This window comes from Pyrus communis, chromosome 11 (genome assembly GCF_963583255.1).
Source record: "Pyrus communis chromosome 11, drPyrComm1.1, whole genome shotgun sequence".
Classification (NCBI taxonomy): domain Eukaryota; kingdom Viridiplantae; phylum Streptophyta; class Magnoliopsida; order Rosales; family Rosaceae; genus Pyrus; species Pyrus communis.
Window position 1 is genome coordinate 12238832 of NC_084813.1, and position 26948 is coordinate 12265779.

General features: G+C 39.0%; 1 protein-coding gene across 1 annotated transcript; it reads left to right on the forward strand.

Annotated features, from left to right (window-relative positions):
• Positions 1-24678: 24678 nt before the first annotated feature.
• Positions 24679-26706, forward strand: LOC137709017 (uncharacterized; the record flags this gene model as incomplete). The annotated part of the gene is made up of 2 exons (XM_068448163.1): positions 24679-25170; positions 25999-26706. Coding segments are annotated over 2 exons (1200 nt in total), but the record flags the coding sequence as incomplete, so codon positions are not given.
• Positions 26707-26948: the final 242 nt, after the last annotated feature.

Here is a 26948-nt window from a genome sequence, read left to right on the forward strand (position 1 = left end):
GGACTTTGAGGCTATGTATCGATTACAGACAATTGAATATGGTGACGATTAAAAACCGTTACCCATTGCCTCGTATCGACGATTTGTTTGATCAGCTGAGAGGTGCTTGTGTATTTTCTAAGATAGACTTGAGGTCTGGGTACTATCAGCTGAAGATTAGTAGGGATGATGTTCCTAAGACGGCGTTCAGGACTCGTTACGGTCATTACGAGTTTCTGGTTATGCCATTTGGGTTGACAAATGCACCAGCAGCTTTTATGGATTTAATGAACCGGGTATTCCAGCCTTACTTGGATAGATTTGTTATTGTCTTCATTGACGATATTCTGGTGTATTCTAAGTCCAAAGCGGAGCATGTTCGACATCTTACTTTGGTGTTGAAGAGGTTGAGAGAACACCAATTGTATGCTAAGTTTAGCAAGTGCCAGTTCTGGTTAGATCAAGTTGCGTTTTTGGGGCACATCATTTCTGCTCAAGGTATTCTTGTTGATCCTCATAAGGTTGCAGCTGTGGAGAGTTGGGAGCAACCACGAACCGTCACTGAGGTGAGAAGTTTCATTGGTTTGGCGGGATATTATCGGAGGTTCGTTAAGGATTTTTCGGTGATTGCCTTGCCACTGACGAGGTTAACAAGGAAAGACGTTAAGTTTGAGTGGAATAATAAGTGTGAACAGAGTTTCCAGCAGTTGAAGCATTGTCTTACTAATGCACCTGTTTTGGCACTCCCGGACGATAGTGGTGATTTCGAGGTTTATAGCGATGCTTCCTTGAATGGTCTGGGATGTGTATTGATGCAGCATGGTAGGGTGATTGCTTATGCTTCGCGGCAGTTGAAAACCCATGAGATGAATTACCCTACACATGATTTGGAGTTGGCTGCTATTATCTTTGCGTTAAAGTTGTGGAGACATTATCTTTACGGAGAGAAGTGTAGGATCTTCACAGATCACAAGAGTCTTCAGTATCTCTTCACCCAGAAGGAACTTAATCTTCGTCAACGGAGGTGGTTGGAGTTGCTCAGCGACTACGATTGCACGATTGATTATCACCCAGGTCGTGCGAACGTAGTGGCCGATGCACTTAGCAGGAAGTCACATGGCCGTATCAATGCGTTGTACGCTAGTCGTATTCCTCTTTTGGTGGACTTGCGTGCTACGGGAGTAAGGTTAAAAGCAGAAGATCAAGAAGTGGCGTTACTTGCTAATTTTCAAGTTAGGCCAATCTTGGTTGATCGGGTGCTTGAAGCTCAAGTAGCTGATGAACAGATTCAAGAACTAATTCGAACTCGAGATCAAGGAAGGAGGCGAGATCTCAGACTTCGTGATTCTGATGGCATGTTGATGTTAGAGGGTAGAATGTACGTGCCTAGTAATGTGGAGTTGAAGAAGGAAATTCTCGATGAAGCACATATCTCGGCTTATGCCATGCACCCAGGGGCAACTAAAATGTATCATACCATTCGACCATTTTACTATTGGCCGGGTATAAAAAGGGAGATAGCCGAGTATGTGAGCAGTTGTGCTGTTTGTCAGCAGGTTAAAGCAGAAAGAAAGAAACCGCTTGGATTGTTGCAGCCGCTTCCCATTCCAGAGTGGAAATGGGAAAATATCACTATGGATTTTGTGTACAAGCTCCCGCGTACACATAATGGCTTTGATGGCATTTGGGTGATCGTTGATCGGCTCACTAAGTCGGCACATTTCATTCCAGTAAGAGAGAAGTACTCTTTGAGCCGGTTAGCAGAGTTGTTTATCTCGAAGGTTGTGAAGTACCATGGTGTCCCTGTAAGTATTGTCTCAGATCGTGATCCACGATTCACCTCGAAGTTTTGGGTAGCTTTTCAGGAAGCTTTGGGTACGAGACTACTTTACAGTACGGCATATCATCCACAGACGGACGGACAGTCCGAGAGAACTATTCAGACCTTGGAAGATATGCTGCGAGCATCGGTGTTACAGTTCAGTGATGCTAGGCACCAGCGGTTGGATTTAATGGAATTTGCTTACAACAACAGTTTCCATTCGAGCATTGGCATGGCGCCATTTGAAGCTTTGTATGGTAGATCTTGTCGCACTCCGTTATGTTGGTCAGAAGTTGGCGAAAGAGTCTTGGTAGGTCCGGAGATTGTTGAGGAGACTACTCAAAATGTTCAGGTAATTAGGTCTAACATGAAAGCAGCTCAGGACAGGCAGAAAAGTTTAGCAGATCGACATGCTACGGACAGAACGTATGAGGTCGGAGATTGGGTATTTCTGAAGCTTTCACCGTGGAGAGGTGTTGTGCGGTTTGGAAAGAAAGGGAAGTTGAGTCCCAGGTACATCGGACCGTACTTAGTCACAGAAAGAGTTGGTGAGGTAGCTTACAGGTTGGAGTTGCCTCCGGAGTTGGCTAAAGTGCATAACGTGTTTCACGTGTCTATGCTCCGACATTACATTGCTGATCCATTGCATGTGATACCTCCTCAACCATTAGAGATAAATCCAGATTTGACGTACGACGAGGAACCGTTAACGATTTTAGATTGGAAAGAGAAGGTTCTGAGGAACAAAACGGTGAATTTGGTGAAAGTCTTGTGGAGGAATCATTCGGTTGAAGAAGCGACATGGGAGACAGAAAATAGGATGAGGGATTTGTATCCTAGATTGTTTTTCGATCACTAGGGGTTATTTGTGGTTGTTTTGAATTTCGGGACGAAATTCTATTAAGGAGGGTAGGTTGTAACATCCCGTCCCAAATTTCATTTTAACGTACGTGTGAATTTACGATTTTACCCCTTAGTTCGTTAAACTTACGGGTAGTTTTGTGTTGTATGGTGTGGTGTGTAGGACCACCCACACTCATACCCTTTCTTTTCTCCCGGGATTCCCTCCCTCATTCCCTCACTCTGTCTCTTCTTTCTCTCTCTCTCTCTCTCTCTCTCCCCGAGCTCCATTTCCTCTTCTGCTTCATACAAACACACGGACTACACACAAACCCAATCAAATCTTCACCAAACAAGAAACCAATTATACCATTGAACTCGTGAGGTTGTGAGGAGCACAACCATACCAATTCCAGGTAAGAAGTCTAACGTTTTCACGTCGTTTCAACAATGGCCGATTTGAAACACTGTTCATGCAAACCTAAACTAGTGTGTTTTTGGAATTTCTAAGCTTGTAGATGTGTTTGTGAGGTCCCAAGGAGCCTCGGAGTGGTTCGTTGGGTGAGTTTGGACGTCGGGATCGTCCTGTGCAAAGTTGGCCGAACTTGGATCGTTGTTGTGATAGGAGCATATTCATGCGACTTAAATGGCTTGTTCTCGTGCATTTACGTTATGTTTCTTTAGTTATTTTAGTACTTTAAGCTATTTTCGTGTGTTTGTAGGCCAAAAGGGCTAAAGGAGCAAAAAGATGCATTTTGGAGACGTTTGGAGCACTTTTGGGCTAAGGATGGATAGCTTATGCTTGGAGCCAAAGTGTTGGACGAAATTGAAAACCTAATTGAAGACCAAAGTGTTGGAACCTTGTTCCTTTTAGTTTTAGGATATTTAAACCTTTCCTATATCCTTAGTCGTGCATAACATTCCAACATTCCACTCCTTCATTCACCACTTATCATATCATACACTTATCTTATCATCACCACATATCATTCATTTATTACTTATCATATCATTCATTCATCTACATATCAATAACCACTTATCATTCATTTATTACTTATCATATCATTCATTCATCTACATATCAATAACCACTTATCTTATCACTCAACATATCACTTATCTTATCACTCAACATATCATTCACTTATCACTTATCTTATCATTCACTTACCACTCAACATATCACTCAACATATCATACACTTATCACTCATCACACTTCATCATTATACCACCATTCATTCTTTAAAACACATGCACATTCACACACACTTCACACAAACAACATTCACATGCAAACACAAGCTTTAACCAACAAACAAAACAGCCAACACATGCACCAAAACACCTTTGCCGTGGCCTTCACTCCCCCTTGCATTTTCAGCCATTCCACTTCATCATTACACCACCTTCTCCATCTTTAATCACATGCACCACCAATTCAACACATGCACTTGTTCCTCCATTAAATCAACCACATTCATCACCAAAGAACCCTTGTGCCGTGAGTTCCATTGCATTTCCAGCATCCTCACATGCATTCCCTTTCATTTCCACCACTCATTCTTCATCATTTCAGCCACCTACATGCATTAATTATTAAACTCTTCATCATTGCATCCAGAAAATGAGCAAGAAAGCTTCCCAAACACATGCATATACACACCATTTTCAGCACACACATGCAAATCCAACATCAAAAACTGTCATTGTCGTGGGCATCATTCTCCTTTCCAGCTTTCCTAGTCATTTTCCACCACATTCCTGCACATGCATGCTTAAACAAACAGCCCTATGTTCCCTCCACTACTCCTATAAATACCCTAGCATTCATTCATTCACATATCATCTCATTCACAACACAACACCCCTCAAACACTTCCATTCTTTCCTTAGCCGTGAGTCCCCCCTCCCTACTAATCCAAACACCAACCATCTTTCCATTTCCATCACTCCTCACTCCATTCCACACTTCCATTCCCCCAAACCAACTATCCTTAGACCTTATGCTACAACAACGAGGAAGAGAAGAGGACCTAAACGTTCATACAATTCAAGTTTGAGTTGTTGGAATGTTTAGGTGATTCTTTGATTTCAATGTTTCATTTTAATTCTCTTTGTTTTGTACGTATAAGGAATGGAAAAGAAGAGTGCCTAAACGTTCATACAATTCAAGTTTGAGTTGTTGGAATGTTTAGGTGTTTCTTTGATTTCAATGTTATGAAGAACTAATCCCCCTTTAGCTAGGGGGTAATTCGAAATAAATGTTTATGCTTGCATTTTGATTTGATTACTTCTAATTGCGTTTCATAAGTTGTGAATTCAATTTGTTTAACTATTTGATTGATAACCTATTTATGTATGTTTATTGAGAGTGCACGCTTAATTTTCATTCATGAATATGACGCTAGAATATAAGTGAGTTTCACCTAATCGTTATGAACTTATATTCACAAGTAGTGGAGGTTGCTTATAAACAATCGCGTTAAACGAATTCTTGGCATAAGTTTCATGCGTATTCCATAGTAACGAATGCCTCGTCAACACTTATAGTTTTCAAAGAACTTAATGATTCTTGCTTGTATCTCTATTATGCAATTCATGTAGGGAACTTGTGGGGAATGCTTTGGGTTGTCGTATGCAATCATCCAATTCATTAACTTAAGGAAAACTTGACGGTTAATTTAAGCGGACCTAATTAACCCGGGGTGATGAGTTTCATAATTTATTGAAATGCAATTGGAAATCTTTTTATTATGCAAGTGTAACATGTGTGGAGAAGAACCCCTTAGCTAGCCATACCATCCATTCATTTCCGTCAATTTCATATTTACAATTTGTTTTCTTTACAATCTATCCATTTTAGTTTAAATTCGTCCAAAATCAATCCCCCCATATTTCGTTTAAAGTCTTAGTCTTAATCTTTCTTATTTTTAGTTTTGAATTCTTCGAGTTTAGTATAGCATTTTAGTTTGTGTTTTTAAAAGCATTTTGAGTCTTTTGATTTGTTTTAGTGTTTTAAAGTTTAGTTTTACATTCTTTGAGTCTAGTTTAGTGTTTTATATTATGTTTTTACGTTTTTAAGTCAAATCCAAGTGATTAACAATCCCTCCTAATCCCCGGTCCAGAACGATCCCTACTTATACTTATACTACAATTGTCAAAAAGAGGGTTTAATTTGTGTGCGTATAAATCTCGTATCATGTTGCAGGTGAGATTCCTTGATTTTTAGGCCTTAAAAGTAGTCCAACGTGATTCTACTAGTCCTAAGCTTCATTTTGGTATAAAGAACGTGAAATTTGGTTGAAAAACGAAGGAGAAAACTTAGTTTGAAAATTACCCAGTTTTCCGGCGCCGTCGACGGCGCCGGAGTCTCGCCGGAGAAGACAGGGGAATATTCCGTTAAGTTTAACGGAATATTCCTAACGGCAGTGGACGGAATCTGGTTAGATTTAACGGAATATTCCGTTAGTTAACGGAATATTCCGTTAGTTGACGGAATATTCCTGACGGCGTCTGTTGACACCGTCAGTGTGCAGGTCACGTGGCCGCGCGTGGGAGGCGCGTAGGTCCATGCCTGTTCAGGCGCGTGGGGGCGCGTGCGTGGTCCAAAAATTATTCTAAAAATATGGGTGTGATCCTGAGGTTGTGTAGATCACGTTGGTATATTCATATGTCTAATTTGAGCAATGTATGAGAAGTTATTACGAGAAGTTGCTTAGGTGCTTTTAAATTAATGTTTTCGTAACTTTGTCGCGTATAGGTGATTCGTTTCCCGAGGACGAGCGTTCACACTCGAGGCAGGGGGGCTACGACCCTTCTAATTATCAGTGAGTGGGCTTTTGTTTTCCGTATATACCTATATACATATTAATTCCCAGAAATAGATTAAAAAGAATAATTGTTTTATGCCATACATTTTATTATTAATACTTATGCATCATCACATGCATTAGTAACGGCATACATTTATATATGTGTATTGGTGCTGTGGACGCACAGGTAAGTGCCAGGTAAGTGGTATTTATGTTTGTATGCAATAGTAGTTTGAGATGCTTAGAGAGCTCATAATCTGCACCCCCGGTGTTAGTGCTCCCGCCCGAGGCCAGGGCACAGCCTTCACGTGTATGTTCACCAGCACCGCATGCTCGCCTTGGATCCAAGATGGGTGCAAGCCTGTCGTACAGACCACATTAGGTGGTTCCGACTTGTAGGTGACCCGCGATTATCGCACAGCTTCACGTGATTGTAGCACTAGAGCATACATATATATATTACACCCAGCTTGTCGTATAGACCACGTTAGGTGGTTCCGACTCGTGTGCAGATTCAGTTATTGAGTTGAGAGTGGAGCTCTAGATGCAGCCGTACAGGTCACGTTAGGTGACTCCCGGCTTCCAGATTATGTTATTGATGTGAATTACGCTTGAGCATTTATATTTGATTATGATATTCTGTTGTGGCATATTGTGAGCATGAATGGCATATGGTGGAGCATGATTGGCATACCTATACATATGTATATATGTTCATTTTCTAGGAAGTATACAGGTTTTACGGCGAGGGGTTAGAATGTATTTTGCTAAAGAGTTTTCAAAGAACTTTGTTTTTGCCCACTCACGCTTTTGTTTTTGCGCCCCTCCAGGTTCTAGTGGTCTAGCAAGTTCGGTGGTTTATCCCAGAGGGCGTCCCGGCAATTTCTGACAGACACTCACCATTGTAGGGTCACCTTCGGGTGTACATATGTCGTATCTTTTCCTTTTGGACTGTCGTAGATTTGCTCTGAATTGTGTCTCACATACACTAGTACTTTGTATGCTATTAGGTTTTTAATTATTAGTACTTTTATATTACCTTCTCATTAGCTTCCGCACGCGCACATGGCTACGTCACCTTCGAGTGACGGCCAGCACGCCCTGATCTCGGTCGGGGTGTGTCAATCAAACTACTTGAACTCAACATTCAACATGCATTCAACTACAATGTAACATCCTGATAGGAGCATATTTATGCTACTTAGTTATGTTATTTTCTTACATTTAATGAGCTAATTATTACTTATTATAGTGTTTTAAGCTATTTTCGTTTGTTTGTAGGTCCTAATGACAAAGTTGGCAAGAAAAGGCAATTTTGAGCCTTTTAGAGCAGTTTTGGGCTTATTATGGATAGCTTGTATATGGAGCAAGGTGGATGGACGAATTTGGAGTCAAAAGAGGGTAGAAACATGCTACAGATCAGAAAAGGAAAACTCAAGACAAAGTGGATAAGGAATTAGCTCAAAAGAGGAAACATTATCCAAAACCTTATCCAACATTATCCAAAACCTTATCTTATCTTATCCTATCATAACCTAATCTTGTTCCACCTTAATCCTAGCTGCAAGTGGACCTAAAAACATGATTTCTAGAAGCCTTATCTAACCCTAAAAGGGTGCTGCACCCTTCCCCCTTTTATCTCTTCTAGAAAACCCAAAATCAGCCATAAAACACCTAGTTTATAGAAGGCCCAATTTTGGACGAATTTCCTAAACCTTTTTCCTTTTGGATTCTGAATTATAGGGCCTCATTCCTTGTGGATTTGGGTTACACAAATCCTTTTATGAGATTAATTGGGCCAAACACCCTCCTAAGTGGATTTATTCACCTATTGCCGAACCCTAGGGCCCTAATCCAGTAAATCTGCGAAGTGTAACCCTAATCTAATTAACCCTAGGACTATATAAACATAATTTCAGCCACAATTTCGTATGACCCCTTATGCTATTCGGTAAACTTGTTGCCAAAACCCCTAGCCTCCATTCTTCATCCTTCATCCACTCCCTACACCTCCATACACAACCTGCCGCACTCTACCACCATAACCAGCCATCATTCATCATCCTAAACAAGAACACACCATTCAAAACCCCCAAAACCACCACCCACAACTTGTGCCGCAGCAAGGAAGAGGAAGGGAAGCCTAGTCGTGCATGCCATTCAACCTGGAATTGCTGAAACGTTTAGGTGTATTCTTTCTTGTGTTTTCAATGTTTAATTTCAAGAATCTTTGCTTTGCGAGTATGAGGAACTAATCCCCTTTTGGCTAGGGGGAATTTCGAAACCATGGCTATATTTGCATTATGATTTGATTACTTCCAGTTGTGATTTCATGAATGGTGAATTCAATTTACTTATCTATTTGAATTAAAACTTGTTTATGTATATGAATTGAGAGTGCACACTTAATTTGCATGCATAAATCTGATACTAGGATATAAGGAAACTTCACCTAATCGTTGGGAACTTATATTCATAAGTAGTAAAGATTGTTGGTCACAATCATGTTAAGTAAATTCTTAGCATAAGTATCATGCGCTTTCATAGTTACGAATGCCTCGTCAACACTTATGATTTTCATAGAATTTAATGATCTTTGATTGTTTCTCTATTATGCGCTTTCATGTAGAGAACTTTTGAGGAATAATTTGATTGCAATGCGCTAATTCCATTCAATTCAATGACTTAAGGAAATCTGAAGGTTAATTTAAGCGTACCTAATTAACTTAGGGTCTTGAGGTTCATGATTCGAATAAGCAACTGGAGATTGTTTTGTATGCAAGTATGTCATGTGTGGAGAAAGACCTCCTAGCTAGCCCATCATCCATTTATTTCCACCAATTTCGTGCAAATCTGCCTAGTTTAAATTCTTGTTTTGTTTAATTTATTTTCGTCCAAAACCAAATCCCCATTTATGTTAGAGTGTCTAACTAGTTAGAATATGTTTTAGATTGTGTTTTCAAGTGTTTTGGGTCAAGTTAGAACCAAAATTCGTCCAAATTTGTGTTTAGAGTCAAATCTGCCCAATTTGTGTTTTTAGCTAGTTTTGAGTCTTGTGAACTTGTTTTGAGTCTTTTAAGTTGAGTTAAGTGTTTTAAAGTTTAGTTTTAGTTATTTGAGTCAGTTTAAAGTGTTTAGCAATCCCTCTTAATCCCCGGTTTAAGAACAATCCCTACTTACTTATATACTACAATTGTCAAAAGAGGGTTAATTTGTGTGTTAAGTTAATTTTCGCATCAAATTTTGGAGCCGTTGCCGAGGATTAACAAACTTGCTAATCCCTTTTGTTTTTGTCATGTCAAAGTCTGTCTTAAGGTCAAGAGTGTCGTGTGTTTATTTGTGTTTGCCATGCCTTCTAAGAGGGTTGCTGATTTGTTTTGTTTCCTTGTTCTAGGTACAAGTGTATGACTCGTAGTTCTCACCCTGTTCGTGAAAATATATTAGAGTTTGACGACGATTTTGAACGAACTTTGAGAAGAAAGAGGAAGTAACCAAAACCTAATCCACCTAGTTCTAGTTCTGAGGCCGAATCTGAAGAAGAATAAGTGGGAGAGGAAGAACAAGTCATGGCGGCAGATAATCGAACAATCAAAGAGCTTTCTGCCTCGGGGTTGGACAATGCCGTGCCAATTTACATTCAATACCCTAGGGCGGCTCAAGGCAAGACTAATGAGTTCGAATTGAAGTCAAGCTTGCTGCATCATATTCCCAAGTACCATGGGTTTTCCATGGAAGATCCAAACAAGCATTTGAAGGAGTTTGAAGTTGTATGCTCAAGCATGACACCCATTAACGTCGATGGGAATATTTTGAAGATGAAAGCTTTTCCATTCTCTCTTGTGGAAAAGGCTAAGGATTGGCTTTATGAATTGGCACCCAGGACCATTACTTCTTGGGAAAGCATGAAGAGAGCATTCTTGGAGAAATTCTTCCCAACTTCAAGAGTGATTCTTTTGAGGAAGAAGATTAGCGGAATTCAACAAAATCAAGGGGAGTCTTTTCCAACGTATTATGAGCGTTTCAAGACATTAGTTGCATCATGCCCTCAACATCAAATAAAGGAAGAGCTCTTAATTCAATATTTCTATGAGGGACTCCTTCCAATTGAGAGGCAAATGCTAGATGCTTCAGCGGGAGGTGCTTTGGTTGACAAAACACCAGTCACTGCCAAAGTCTTAATTGCAAACCGAGCATTGAATGCACAACAATATGAAGGTGTTGGCCAAAGAGATACCCCACGACAACAACAAGTGAATGAGGTAAGTGCAATTTATGAAATTCAATCTCAATTAGCTAACCTCACTATGCTTGTGTCTCAGGTGGTCGATGGATCCAAAGTGCAAGGTGTGGCCATTTGTGGGGGGTTGATGCGTGATTTATACGCACACAAATTAAACCCTCTTTTTATCAATTGTAGTATAGGTGCAAGTAGGGATCGTTCTGGACCGGGGATTAGGAGGGATTGTTAATCACTTGGATTTGACTCAAAAACATAAAAACAAAGTTAAAAACGTTCACAAAGACTCAAAGGACTCAAAACAAGTTCAAAAGACTCAAAACTGCCTAAAAACACTAACTAGGCAGTTTCTGACCTTAAACCCAATGTTGGACGAATTTAAGATTATGGCTTGATTCAAACGTAAAAACACAATATAAAACACTATACTGGACTCAAGGAATGCAAAACTAAACTTTAAAACACTAAAACAAACCAAAAGACTCAAACATTACCCAAAACACTCAAAACTGCCTTAAAATCACTTTCTGGGCAGTTTTGAGCACTTTGGTGAATTTGGACGAATTTTGGGAAATAAATTGAATCAAAACACTTTAAAACATAAACTAAACAAAGTCTAAACACTAAAGAACAAGAAAGTAAAGGGGGGTTTTAAATTGACGAGAATTGAAATAACGAAAGAAGTTAATAAACTAGACAGAATGTAAAGATGAATTTGATGGAATTGAATGGATGGGAACCTAGCTAAGGGGTTCATCTTCATACATGTTATACTTGCATAATAAAATGATTTCCAATTGCATTTCAATAAACTATGATACTCAACACCCCAAGTTAACCGTGATGCACTAATTAACCTTCAAATCTTCCTAACGTTATTGAATTGGATGATGCATGCGACAATTCAAAACATTCCCCACAAGTCCTCAACATGAATGCATAGAAGAGGTACAAGCAAGAATCATTACGCTCTATGAAAATTATAAGTGTTGACGAGGCATTCGTTACTATGATTGCATGAAACTTATGCCAAGAATTTGTTTAACGCGATTGTTTATAAGCAACCTCCACTACTTGCGAATATAAGTTCGTAACTATTAGGTGAAACTCACTTATATTCTAGCGTCATATTCATGCATGAAAATTAAGCGCGCATTCTCAATAAACATACATAAATAAGTTATCAATCAAACGGTTAAACAAATTGAATCCACAACTTATGAAACGCAATTAGAAGTAATCAAATCAAAATGCAAGCATAAACATATATTTCGAATCCCCCCCTAGCCAAGGGGGGTTTAGTTGAATTTAAACATTGGAATCAAAGAAACACCTAAACATTCCAACAACTCAAACTTGAATTGTATGAACGTTTAGGCCCTCTTATCTTCCTCTTCGTTGTAGCACAAGGTCTAAGGATAGTTTGATGGTGTGAATGGTTTGGGGAGTGGTTGGAGTGGCTGCAATGGAGGAGAAAAGTGTTTTGGTGGCTGCTGCAAGGGTGTGGAGAGGTTTTGACGAATTTCTGGAATATGGAAGAGTGAATGAGAATGAATGAGAATGAATGCTTATTTATAGGTGAAATGGGGGGAACATGACAGCTAGGAGGGAATGTGGCTGCATGTTTGAATGATTAAAGGATGCATGTGGGTTGGAATTGCATGTGCAATGAATATGTGGCTGCATGTGCAAGGGGACAATCTGAAAATGCATGTGAAAGCATGTGTTGGCTGCAATGATGAAATGGATGGGAGTGCATGTGGCTTAATTAATTAAAGGGAGTGCATGTGCAATGTTTTAAAGGATGGAATGCATGTGAATATGATGGAAATCTGATATGGTGATGGGAGATGCATGTGGCTGATTTATGCATGTGAATGCATGTGGCTGCAATGGATTAGGAATCCTTCAATTTCGTCCATTCCTTTTGCTCCAAACATAAGCTATCCATTCCAAGTCCAATTTTGCTCCAAAATGCTCCAAAATGCATCTTTTTGCTTCCTTAGCCATATGAACCTAAAAACACACGAAAATGGCTTAAACGACTAAAACAACTATGAATTAACAATATAAATGCACGAAAACAAGCTAAGTAAGTCGCCTAAATATGCTTCTATCAGGGGTGCTCCATGTAAGGGCATCTCAACAATCAATGTCCCTAATTGATAGAGAATGGAGGATGGGAAAGCGTCAATGCCATAGGTTATCAAGGCCAAAATCAGCAAAGGAATCATCCATACTCAAATACATACAATCCGGGTTGGAGAGATCATCCAAACTTCATGTGGAGAGAGCCTCAACAACCTCAACAACAAAAAGGATATAAACAGCCACCACCTGGGATCTATCAAAGGCCATACGCACCACCACAACTTCCACCACGATCTGCCTAACCAAATTCAGTTACGTCTTTGGACAATGATACACTTATTAAGTTACTTACCAATTTGTCTCAGGGGTAGGAGAATCAAAACAAAGCGATGCAAAATCAAGACAAAAGGGTGGACCAGTTGGAGAAACAAATTGGGCAGATAGTGGAATTTGTAGGACAATTCCGAGACCAAGGCAAACTGCCTAGTTCAACAATTGTCAATCTGAAGGGAGGCTTTGAAACCGCCAATGCAATCACCTTAAGAAGTGGCAAGGAAGTTGGAACCACCCGACAACCACCAAAATCAAGCCAAGAAGAGGATGAAAAGCTGCTGCAAGAGGAAGAAGGCAAGGGAAAAACCACGGCAAGGGTGGAGCAACCTTTGCCGCAACCACTTCAAGCTCCTAGGCCATCCAACAAATGTAAGGTAGGTCCAAACTCAATTGTTTCCAATGTGATTCCACCAAATGTGACTTTCCCTAGCAGGTTTAGGCAATTAAAGACAGAGGAGGATGAAAACAACATCCTAGAGACGTTTAGGAAGGTGCATGTCAATATCTCGCTCCTTGATGCAATAAAGCAAATTCCGAAGTACGCTAAGTTTTTGAAGAAGATTTGTACAACAAGGAAACGGATTCGGGAGAAAGAGGTGGTACATGTCAGTGAGAATGTCTCTGCAATGTTGCAAAGAAAGCTGCCACCTAAATGCAAAGGTCCAGGTAGTTTCACTATCCCTTGTGTAATTGGTAATACAAGGTTTGAACATGCTATGCTAGATTTAGGTGCATCAATTAATGTCATGCCATATTCTGTTTATGCATCTATGAATCTAGGAGAGCTTAAAAATGATGGTGTTATTATTCAATTAGCCGATCGATCTAATGCATACCCGAGAGGAGTTTTGGAAGATGTTTTGGTGCAGGTAGACCATTTGATTTTTCCCGCATATTTCTATGTGCTTGACATAGAGGATTCAACCTACTCTCCACCATTGCCACTCTTACTTGGACGACCTTTCATGAAAACAGCCCACACCAAGATTGACGTGGCCAAGGGAGCCTTAACTATGGAATTTGGTGGTGATATGATTAACTTTAAAGTTTCTGAATCCATTGAGAATCCTAATGATGTTTGTTCTTGTTTTTCCATTGGTATAATTAAAAATATAGGGCAGGAACGTTCAGCACCAATCAAGAAGGATGCATCTAGAACCACCATTGAGGAAGGAATTGGAGTAAAGCACAAGGAGCACGCCACTACCCTAAAAATACCCAATATAGCCGTGCCTAGTGATAAAATTGGTGAGATGGTGGCTACCCTAGGGGCATTGCCACAACATCCTAGTAAGTTCCCAATCCCAATTCCAATTCCTATTTCAACTAATAGGTTGTTACCTTCTTTGGTGCAGGTACCCAATCGATTTCAAGGTGGTGGGAGCATTTACATGGACTTTAGGAACCAAAACACCACAATCAGGAGGATCACTATCCCCTCCCATTCATTGAAGCCCTACTACGAGAATTTTAAGGAGCATACCGTGGAGGACATACCCCTCCATGCCATGAGCCCTAGTGAAAATTAAAAGGAGGTATCGTCCGGCTGGAAGACGTTAAAGCAAGCGCTTCTTGGGAGGCAACCCATGTGTTCAAACGAGGAGACGGTGGAACTCTAGCTCCACAACCAAATTTGCGTTCCTAAACCCTACTCTTTATTGCTTTTACTTTGCCATGCTTGTCATGTTATTAGTCGTGTTATTTGTTTGGTTGTTTGTGAGTCTATGCTTAAAACATTGAGGACAATGTTTGGTTTAAGTGTGGGGGAGGGGGGGGTAAACAAAGTGTTTTTCATGCAAATTCGTGGGATTTTATCACCTATCATTTCTAAAGTTGTTATTCACTGTTTTTAAGTGCTTTTAGTGTGTTTTGAAGTGTTTTTATGTGTCCTAAACAGAAAATCCGAAAATTTGAAAGAAAAAAAAAATTGAAAAAAGTGTTTGAAAAACCCAAAAAGAGTTGTTTTTAGAGTCGTTTTTGTTTTTGTGTTTGTTTGTGTCTTAGGATATCTTCCAACATAATGATGAGGATTTGGTTTTTAATTGCATGACTATTGAAGAAAGTTAGAAACATGGATGGAAGTTCGATAGGCTCTTTGGTTTATGCTTAGTTGTAGTTGACATTTACGAATTCACATGTAGTCACAAAAAAGAAAAAAAATCAGTTTTTGTAACATGCTTGAAGGAAGAAACTCAAACTAACGCTACAACCCTAAGAGACTTAAGCCTAAATGTTCTTTGGAGAGTTATTGATCTTGATTTCTTGTTTTCTAAAGTCGTTGCATGATCTCATTATTCTTTGCTTGGTTGCTACTTAGAATGCGTTTTATCACTATAGTTCCAAATACTAGAACTCATACCTGTTTCATTCAAAGCATGAAATTGATTAGCATAACAAATAACAAGATGAAGTTGTTTAGTTTAAGCCCAGAGCTAAAAAAGCCTTAACCCTTTGCATATGTATTGTAGGATTAACCCCTTTGAGCCTTATTTAGCATATTTTCTTTGTTAACCACATTATCCTTACCTAGCCTAGAATAGGACTTTCCATACCCTTGTTCTTGAAGTATAGTGGAGCATAACTTAGAAGGAATTCTTTTTGAGTGACATTCTTGCAGAAAACAAGTGTGGGGGAAGGGATTTTTGTGTGTATGTGTGTGCCAAAGTCTTAAAAGGAGGCATGGGAAAAAAAAATTGTGAAAAAGAAGAAAAAGAAGAAGAAAAGAAAGAAAAGGGAGTTGAAAATAAGTGAGAATGAACTCATAAGTGTTGATTGCTGAGGAAAGGGTCCAAAAAGTTTGAATTTGACCCTAAGTATTGCATGAATCTCCCCTTGTTTTTAAAATGTAGTTTTCTGCATCCTAAAGCGAATTCTAAGTGCCTAATTCATTACTTTGCTCACTATTGCTTTGAGAACGTTTGTTTCCTCTACCTTTCCTTGTTAGCCAATACCTTAGCCCCGTTACAACCCTTAAACTTCTATCTTGATTGTTATGTGTTTCAATATGTGGAGTTTAAAATTTGTTTGAGCATATGGTATCCATGGTTCTCGCGTCTAAGTAGTGGCATTCCATTCATGAGATCATATACATATACATGTTAATAATTCCAGAAAGTGCCTTCTTTCATGATACATATGTGAGTGCTAGTCTACATGTTTACATCAATCTTCTCACATATACCTAGTGTAGGGAGTGTAGTCAGAAAATATGTGTGAAAATAGAGAGTATATCTTGTGAGGAATTGAGGGATTCTCTAAGGCATGTTACTACATTCAAAATCATGTTTTAATGATGAAATGTGAGCTAGTGAGTTGTAACTATGATTATGTATGTGCTGAAGTAATGTTGGAAGGTCTAGCTTGTGTTTTGTTTGTTTTGTTTATTTCTTTTTGCTCAAGGACTAGCAAAAGCTAAGTGTGAGGGAATTTGATAGGAGCATATTTATGCTACTTAGTTATGTTATTTCCTTACATTTAATGAGCTAATTATTACTTATTATAGTGTTTTAAGCTATTTTAGTTTGTTTGTAGGTCATAATGACAAAGTTGGCAAGAAAAGGCAACTTTGAGCCTTTTAGAGCAGTTTTGGGCTTATTATGGATAGCTTGTATATGGAGCAAGGTGGATGGACGAATTTGGAGTCAAAAGAGGTTAGAAACATGCTACAGATCGGAAAAGGAAAACTCAAGACAAAGTGGATAAGGAATTAGCTCAAAAGAGGAAACATTATCCAAAACCCTATCCAACATTATCCAAAACCTTATCTTATCTTATCCTATCCTAACCTAATCTTGTTCCACCTTAATCCTAGCTGCAAGTGGACCTAAAAACATGATTTCTAGAAGCCTTATCTAACCCTAAAAGGGTGTTGCACCCTTCCCCATTTTATCTCTTCTAGAAAACCCAAAATCAGCCACAAAACACCTAGTTTCTAGAAGGCCCAATTTTGGACGAATTTCCTAAACCTTTTTCCTTTTGGATTCTGATTTATAGGGCCTCATTCCTTGTGGATTTGGGTTACACAAATCCTTTTATGAAACTAATTGGGCCAAACACCCTCCTAAGTGGATTTATTCACCTATTGCCGAACCCTAGGGCCCCAATCCAGTAAATCTTCTAAGTGTAACCCTAATCTAATTAACCATAGGACTATATAAACATAATTTCAGCCACAATTTCGTATGACCCCTTATGCTATTCAGTAAACTTGTTGCCACAACCCCTAGCCTCCATTCTTCATCCTTCATCCACTCCCTACACCTCCATACACAACCTGCCGCACTCTACCACCATAACCAGCCATCATTCATCATCCTAAACAAGAACATGAAGGGAAATCTATGAGATTCATGTGGGATTTCTAGTGACTAGCATGCATATACAATTCAAAATTTATATACGAAAGCAACGAAAGCATGTCATACATTTTATCAAAGCTATAGTCATGCAAATCCCCTTCAAGATGCATAGGTTTATATAAGATGCATCAAAACAAAATTTATAAGAAGAACAAACTAGAGGTTTAGTTTTATACCTCTTGATCTAGATCTTAGACCAAGGATGGACCACCTCCAAGATCTTTGCGCCTCAAACTCCTTGAGCCTAGCCTCCCTCCTTGCTTCCTCCACTTTGTAAAGTAAGTGCTCCTAGGTTCTCTTCAAGTTTCCAAAGATATGAAAACCTCTAAAGATCCTCACCCACTTTCTAATGAGAAAGATGAAGGAATAACCAAAAGGGTGTATAGATGATTAGTTAAATCACCCCCTTGGTGGCCGGCCCTTTGTGTTCAAGAGAGAGAGCTTTTCTTTTTCTCTTTTGTTGTTTTAGAACACATCAAAACCCTAATGAACTTTGTGTTATAAAGTTCCTTTTATAGACAAAAGAAACAAGTCAACATTTTAACCTATCTCTCCCTTGGTGGCCGGCCATATGTGTTTGGTTTGGGCTTTGGGCTTTTAATTATTTCAAGTCATCCAATGCTTGAATAAAAGCCCAATGGGTTTTGGCCCAATGGGCTGTTGCGAGATTTATACGCACACAAATTAAACCCTCTTTTTGTCGATTTGTAGTATAAGTATAAGTAGGGATCGTTCTGGACCGGGGATTAGGAGGGATTGCAAATCTCTTGGAAACTGACTCAAAAACGTAAAATAACAATATGAAATACTAACTTAGACTCAAAGAATGCAAAACTAAAAATAAGAAAGATTAAGACTAAGACTTAAACGAAATATGGGGGGGATTGATTTTGGACGAATTTAAACTAAAATGGATAGATTGTAAAGAAAACAAATTGTAAATATGAAATTGACGGAAATGAATGGATGGTATGGCTAGCTAAGGGGTTCATCTCCATACATGTTACACTTGCATAATAAAATGGTTTCCAATTGCATTTCAATAAACCATGAATTCTCAACACCCCGGGTTAATTAGGTCCGCTTAAATTAACCGTCAAGTTTTCCTTAAGTTAATGAATTGGATGATTGCATACGACAACCCAAAGCATTCCTCACAAGTTCCCTACATGAATTGCATAATAGAGAAACAAGCAAGAATCATTAAGCATCATGAAAACTATAAGTGTTGACGAGGCATTCGTTACTATGATTGCATGAAACTTATGCCAAGAATTCGTTTAACACGATTGTTTATAAGCAACCTCCACTACTTGTGAATATAAGTTCATAACGATTAGGTGAAACTCACTTATATTCTAGCGTCATATTCATGCATGAAAATTAAGCGCGCATTCTTAATAAACATACATAAATAAGTTATCAATCAAACGGTTAAACAAATTGAATCCACAACTTATGAAACGCAATTAGAAGTAATCAAATCAAAATGCAAGCATAAACATATATTTCGAATCCCCCCCTAGCTAAAGGGGGGTTTAGTTCCTCATACAAAACAAAGAGAATTGAAATTAAACATTGAAATCAAAGAAACGCCTAAACATTCCAACAACTCAAACTTGAATTGTATGAACGTTTAGGCCCTCTTCTCTTCCTCTTTATTGTAGCATAAGGTCTAGGGATAATTGGTTTGGGGGATGGAAGTGTGGAATGGAAAAGGAATTATGGAAATAGGTGAGGAGTGGTGGAGAAAATGGTGCAGAAAATGGAGAGAAACTCACGGCTAGAGAAGGAATGGAGTGTTTGTGTTGTGGTATCTACAATGGAATGAGATGTTCTTTGAATGAATGAATGCAAGGGTATTTATAGGAGTAATGGAGGGAACATGACAGCTAGGAGGTGGGTGGAAATGTGGCTGCAAGTTTGGTGAATGATTATGAGTGAATGTATGTGAATGTGGCTAGGTTGGAAAGCTGGAAATCTGAAAATGCAAATGGGAATGCTGAAATGCAAAGGTGGCCACGGTTTTGAGTGTGTTTTGTGTTGGAAATGCATGTGAATGCATGTGAATGTTGTTTGTGTGAAGTGTGTGTGGGTTAAAGAGTGAATGGTGGTGTAATGATGAAGTGTGATGGCTGAAAATGTCAAGGGAAATGCATGTGATTGCAAGGCAAAGAATTTCAGGATGCATGTGTGTTGGTGTGTTGTGTGATTTGTTTTGTGGTTAATGGGAATGTGGTTGAATGATTAAATGGACATGTGGGGTGTAATTCCAAAGGGAATGCAAAGTGAATGAATAATGAATGCATGTGCACTGTTTTTGGGAGAAAGGTGGCTGAATGTGCATGTGAATTAGGTTGTGAAAACATGTGGAATGTGGCTGGAATTGATGAGTAATGCACGGTTTTGTTGTTGGTTCTTTGGTGATGAATGCAATGATGAAATGGATGGGAGTGCATGTGGATTAGGTGGTGTAATGATGAAGTGGGAAGTGGAAGAATGTGGTTGGAAATGGCTAAGGGGATGCATGGCTAGGAAGAAGAATGAATGATGTGCATGTGTGTGAATGCATGTGTTTAAATGGTTGAAATGTGTAGATGATTATGAGTATGATAAGTGATAAGTGAATGATATGTTAAGTGATAAATGAATGATATGTGGTGAGTGATAAGTGAATGGAAGTGATAAGTGATAAGTGAATGGAAGTGATAAGTGAATGGTTTGATAAGTGATAAGTGAGTGGAAGTGATAAGTGATAAATGAATGATATGTTAAGTGATAAATGAATGATATGTGGTGAGTGATAAGTGAATGATATGATAAGTGAATGCTTTAAGTGTTTAAAATAGGGAACAAAGCCCTTCCTTGCATGGCAAGGAAGGGGGACACAAGGAAACACACGACAATGTCCTAAGGTTGCAAGGAATGTTGTTTTTGTGTTCTAAAATGCGTAGGAGTCTTCAATGATGCTTAAACATGAGGTCTTTTAGGATTTAACTTTCCTACTTCAAGTCTTTAATTTCGTCCATCCTCTTGGCTCCAAGCATATGATATCCATTCCAATCTCTAATTTGCTCCAAAAGGCTCCAAAAGGCATTCTTTTGCATACCTTGCCCTTAGAACCTGAAAACACACAAAAGAAGCATAAAGGACTAAAATAACTAGAGAAACATAACGTAAATGCACGAGAACAAGCCATTTAAGTCGCATGAATATGCTCCTATCAAATACCCCCACACTTATCTTTTGCTAGTCCTCGAGCAAAACAGAAAGAAAAACAAAACAAAACCAAACGAAACAAAACAAGTAAAACACAACCTAAACCTTCCAACAACTGTCTTAGGGATTTCCAATGCACATGACACGTTAAAAATCATCATTCCCACAGATTTTAGTCATCTTCACACTTAAGTACATTCTTAATCATAGTCACCATATACTAGTTCACAATTAAGCATTTAAAACCATGTTTTGAATGTAGTAACATGCCTTAGAGAATTTGCTCAATTCCTTACAAGATATGCACTCGATTTTCACTCAGATTTTCTAACTACACACCCTAATCTAGTCATATGTGAGAAGATTGATGTAAACATGTAGACAAACACTCACATAAGTTATAACAAGGAAAGCATTTTCTGGATTTACGATAATGACATGAATATGATCTCATGAATGGAATGCTACTACTTAGAATGAGAACCAGTGATTCCATAAGCTCATATCAATTCCAAACTCCACAAATTGAAACACATAACACTCAAGAGAGAAGCATAAGGGTTGAAACGGAGCTAAAGGTGTTTGGCTAACAAAGAAGGGATATGGAAAACAAAGGTTCTTAAAGAAATAGCGAGCAAAGCATTTGAATTAACGTAGAATTCACTTTTGAATGAAAACTCAACTTTTGAACAAGGGGGAACAAGCTCTTTTTCCTTTCTTTCTTTTCTTTTCTGTTTTTCTTTTTCATATGTTTTTCACAATTTTTTTTTTTTTTCTTTTCTTTTGACTTCTCAAAGCATACATAAACACTTAAAAACAAAACATTCTCTCCCCCACACTTATTTTCTTTCATAATGTAACTCAAAAGGAATTCAATTAAGTCATGCTCACTATCTATTAAGAACAAGGGTGGGGATTGTCCTAAACTAGGCTAGGTGAGGAAAATGTGGGTAAACAAAGAATAAAGGCTAAACAAGGCTCAACGGGGTTAAGACTTACAACATATACGAAGTATGGGAAGTAAGGCTATTTGGCTATGGTGGTGGTCACTACACAACTTCTTCTTGAATATGTGTTATGCAAATCAATAACATGCTTTGAATGAAACGGATATAAGTTCTAGCATTTAGTTCTATCATGATACAATTGCATTCTAAGTAGCAACCAAGCAAGGAATAATGAGATCATGCAACTGATAGGAGCATATTCATGCGACTTAAATGGCTTGTTCTCATGCATTTACGTTATGTTTCTCTCGTTATTTTAGTCCTTTATGCTTCTTTTGTGTGTTTTCAGGTTCTAAGGGCCTAGGGAGCAAGAAAGTGCATTTTGAGGCCATTTGGAGCATTTTTGGGCATGGATTGGATAGCTTATCCATGGAGCCAAGAGGATGGACGAATTTGAAGGCCTTGTATGCACTTGAAGACACAAAACAATGGCTCTAGCCCAATCAAACACATTATGCCATACAAACCAACCTATTTTAGGCCCATTCTATGTACTTAAACCCTAGCCCTTTAAACTAATTCATTTATCACTTATCAAACCATTCACTTATCACTCACCACATATCATTCACTTATCACTTAACATATCATTCATTTATTTCACTTCCATACTCCTCTTAATTCCACATGCATTCTCACACATGCACATCATTCACTCACATTTCCACCATTCATTCTTTATTCCTTTCCAAACATCTCACATGCATTTCCACCTTCCTACTTCATCATTTCACCACATTCTCCCTCTTTAACTCACATGCATTCATCATAATTCACAACACAAAACAACTTCATTGCCGTGGGTTCCCATTTCCTTTCCAAACATCTCACATGCATTTCTTCATTATTTCCTAACCCTACATGCATTATTTATTGCATCTTCACATGCATTCACACACACTTTACACATTCAAACCGTGAGCTCCCATTCCTATATGCCATTTTCAGATTTCCACCCACTAACCTAGTCATCAACACATGCACTTCCACCTTTCATCCACAATGATTCATGATTCATTCACTTTGCATCCTTTAAATCACATACTTTTCCATCATTAATTAGCCACTTACATCTTAAACAAACAACCATATGTTCCCTCCACTACTCCTATAAATACCCTTGCATTCATTCATTCAATTCATATCTCATATTTCCATTCACAACACTTCACACAACACAAATACACATCCATTGCCGCAATTCCCCTTCCATTTTCTGTGCAGTTTTTCTCCTTCATTGCAGCCACTATCCAACCACTTCCCATCCCTCCAAAACACTTCACATAATCCCCAAAGCTCACCTTAGACCTTGTGCTACAACAACGAGGAAGAAAAGAGTGCTTAAACGTTCATACAATTCAAGTTTGAGTTGTTGGAATGTTTAGGTGTTTCTTTGATTTCAAAGTTTAAATTTAATTCTCTTTGTTTTGTACGTATGAGAAGGGAAGAGAAGAGTGCCTAAACGTTCATACAATTCACGTTTGAGTTGTTGGAATGTTTAGGTGTTTCTTTAATTTCAAAGTTATGAGGAACTAAACCCCCTTTAGCTAGGGGGTGATTCGAAACTATGTTTATATTTGCAATTTGAATTGATTACGTTTGGTTGGAGTTTCATAAGTTGTGGATTCAATTCGTTTAACTGTTTGATTGATAACTTATTTATGTATGTTTATTGAGAGTGCACACTTAATTTTCATGCATGAATATGACGCTAGAATATAAGTGAGTTTCACCTAATAGTTACGAACTTATATTCACAAGTAGTGGAGGTTGCTTATAAACAATCGCGTTAAACGAATTCTTGGCATAAGTTTCATGCGTATTCCATAGTAACGAATGCCTCGTCGATGTTTATGATTTCCGTTGAACTTAATGATCTTTGTTGAATGTCTCTATCATGCGTATTCCATAGTTAGGGACTTTGATTAAGAATAATTTGGTTGTAATGCGTATTCCATTCAATCCAACGAATTTAGGGAAATCTGAAAGTTAATCTAAGTGGATCTAATTAACTTGGAGCATTGAGTTTCACAACTTATCGAAAGACCAACTGAGAATCAATTTTGTTTTGCAAGTGTAACATGTGTGGAGAAGAACCCCTTGGCTATTCCATCATCCATATTTTTATCACATTCATATTTACATTTTGCCTTTAATTATATTCTGTCTTTTTAATTTAATATCGTCCAACCACAATTTCCCCCCCCCCCTATTTTGTTAAATCTTAATCATTCGTATGTGTTTTAGTTTTGTATCTTTAAGCTTTTGGAGTCATAAACAATTGCAAATTCGTCTAAATCAAGTTCTAGCTTCTATTTGAGTCAATTTGATTGTTTTAGACAATTTGAGTTTTTCAAAGCCTTTCTGAGTCATAGTAGTCATGTTAAGAGTATTTTAATTTAGTTTTTATGTTTTTAAGTCAATTTAGAAGGTTTTAGCAAGCCCTCCTAATCCCCGGTCTAGAACGATCCCTCACTTATCCATTCTACTACAATTGTCAAACGAGGGTTTAATTTGAGTGTCAAGTAAATCTCGCATCAAATTTTGGCGCCGTTGCCGGGGATTAGCAACTTTGCTAATCCTTTGTCTTTATTTTTATATTTTGTTTTTCGTGCATTCTTATTTCAAATTCTTAGTTTGTTTGTTTCCTTGTTTTTTTTTAGGTACTGTGTATGACTCGTAGCTCTCGGCCTATTATAGAGAACATCTCCGACTTTGACGGTGATTTTGAACGCACTTTGAGGAGAACGAGGAGTCAACAAGAGCCACCACAACCTCCACCACAACCTGGGCTTGAAGAAGACGAAGTAGGTGTAGAAGAAAAGCCCACGGATCAGATTTTTGAAGAAGAACAAGCCATGGCAGCAGATAATAGAACCATCAAGGAGCTTTCGGCCTCGGGTTTGGATAATGCATTGCCTCTTTGTATCCAATACCCCACGGCTGCAGAGGGGAAGACTGAGGAATTTGAACTCAAATCCAGTTTGTTACACCATATTCCGAAGTTCCATGGCTTGTCTATGGAAGACCCCAACAAACACTTGAAGGAGTTCGAGGTGGTTTGTTCGAGCATGACCCCCGTCAATGTGGATGGGAGTATATTGAAGATGAAGGCCTTTCCATTTTCACTTATGGACAAGGCCAAAGATTGGCTCTACGAACTAGCCCCGGGAACTGTGACTTCGTGGGAGAGTATGAAGCGTGCTTTCTTGGAGAAATTCTTCCCTACTTCGAGAGTGATTCTCCTACGGAAGAAAATTAGTGGTATTCAACAGAATCATGGTGAGACATTCCCGGCTTATTATGAGCGCTTCAAGGGCCTTGTAGCTTCATGTCCTCAACATCAAATGAAGGAGGAACTTCTCCTTCAATATTTCTATGAGGGTCTCCTTCCTATCGAACGTCAAATGGTTGATGCATCAGCGGGAGGAGCATTGGTGGACAAAACACCAAGGGATGCCAAGATTCTCATAGGCAACCGAGCGCTCAACGCTCAACAATATGAAGGAGTGGGCCAAAGGGAAGCCCCACGGCAACAAAGTGTAAATGAGGTGAGTGCTATTTCTGAAATTCAATCACAACTTGCTAATCTTACTTCTCTTGTTTCTCAGGTTGTGATTGGTCCAAAAGCACAAGAACACCAAGTTTGTGGCGTGTGCTCAATTCAAGGGCATCCATCCGACAAGTGCCCTCAACTAATCGAGAATGGTGGGTGGGAATCTGCCAATGCAATTGGTTTCCAAGGACAAAATCAAAACAACCCATACTCGAACACTTACAATGCCGGATGGAGGGACCATCCAAACTTCAAATGGAGGGAGCCACAACAAGCTGCCCAACAAGGAGGATTTAGGCCAAACCCCCCTGGTTTTTATTCCAAGCCGTATGCACCCCAACAACCTTCGCCATCATCTCATTCAGGTACGACCTTGGAAAGTGATCAAGCTATGCAATTACTAACCTCTATTTCGCAGGGGTTGCAAAATCAAAACAACCGGATAGCAAATAACGAGAAGGAGATGACGGATATGAAGAAACAAATAGGGCAGATTTCTGAGTTCCTTGGACAGATTAGAGAGCAAGGAAAGCTTCCTAGCTCAACCACAGTCAATCCAAAGGGAGGATTCGAATCCGCCAAGGCCATCACCCTAAGGGGTGGAAAAGAAGTTGGGACCGAGCCAAACAATCCCAAATCTGCCCAGAAAGTAGATGAAGAGACGACACAACCTGAGGCAGATCACCCTAACTCGGCCAAATCAGGTAATTTAAGTTCAAATTCATGTACTTCACGTCCTAATCTGCCCAATGTACCTTTTCCTCGCAGGTTCATGCAAGAAAAAAAGGAAGAAAGCGAGAAGGACATTCTTGAAACGTTCCGGAAAGTGCAAGTGAACATACCGCTTCTCGATGCAATCAAACAGGTTCCAAAGTATGCTAAATTCCTCAAGGACCTATGCAATACAAAGAGAAGAAGGGCAAACAAAGAGGTAGTGAAGGTAAGCGAGAATGTGTCCGCTGTTTTGCAACGTAAACTGCCTACCAAGTGCAAAGACCCCGGTAGTTTCACGATTCCTTGTGTAATTGGACATAATCGTTTTGAACATGCCATGCTTGATTTAGGTGCATCCATAAATGTCATGCCTTATTCTATTTATGCATCTATGAATTTGGGTGAATTAAAACAAGATGGTGTAATTATACAATTGGCTGATCGTTCTAACGCGTATCCAAAAGGAGTTTTGGAGGATGTGCTTGTGCAGGTGAACCATTTAATTTTTCCGGCTGATTTCTACGTCCTAGACATGGAGGATTCAGCCCATTCTACATCTTTGCCGATTCTCCTTGGTAGGCCATTCATGAAGACGGCCCGAACGAAGATTGATGTATACAAAGGCACCTTGACAATGGAATTCGATGGGGAAGTGATTGATTTTAATATTTCTGAAACTATGAGATATCCCGTTGATGACCATTCTTGTTTTTCCATTGATGTTATCGATTCTTTGGCGCAGGTATACCTTGAAGAATTGAACGAGGACGCCCTGGAAACAACCATCACTAAGGCCATAGAGCGCAAAAATGAAGGATTTGGGCCAATGCAAGGCCACGGCAAGGAGGAGGAATTCTTTGCAATGGGTTCTAGTGAAGAAATAATTGAGGTTGTGGCAGCCCTTGAGTCATTGCCACAACAATATGGTAAGGTTCCACTCTCACTTTCAAATTCAGTTTCCACTAAGATGCTACC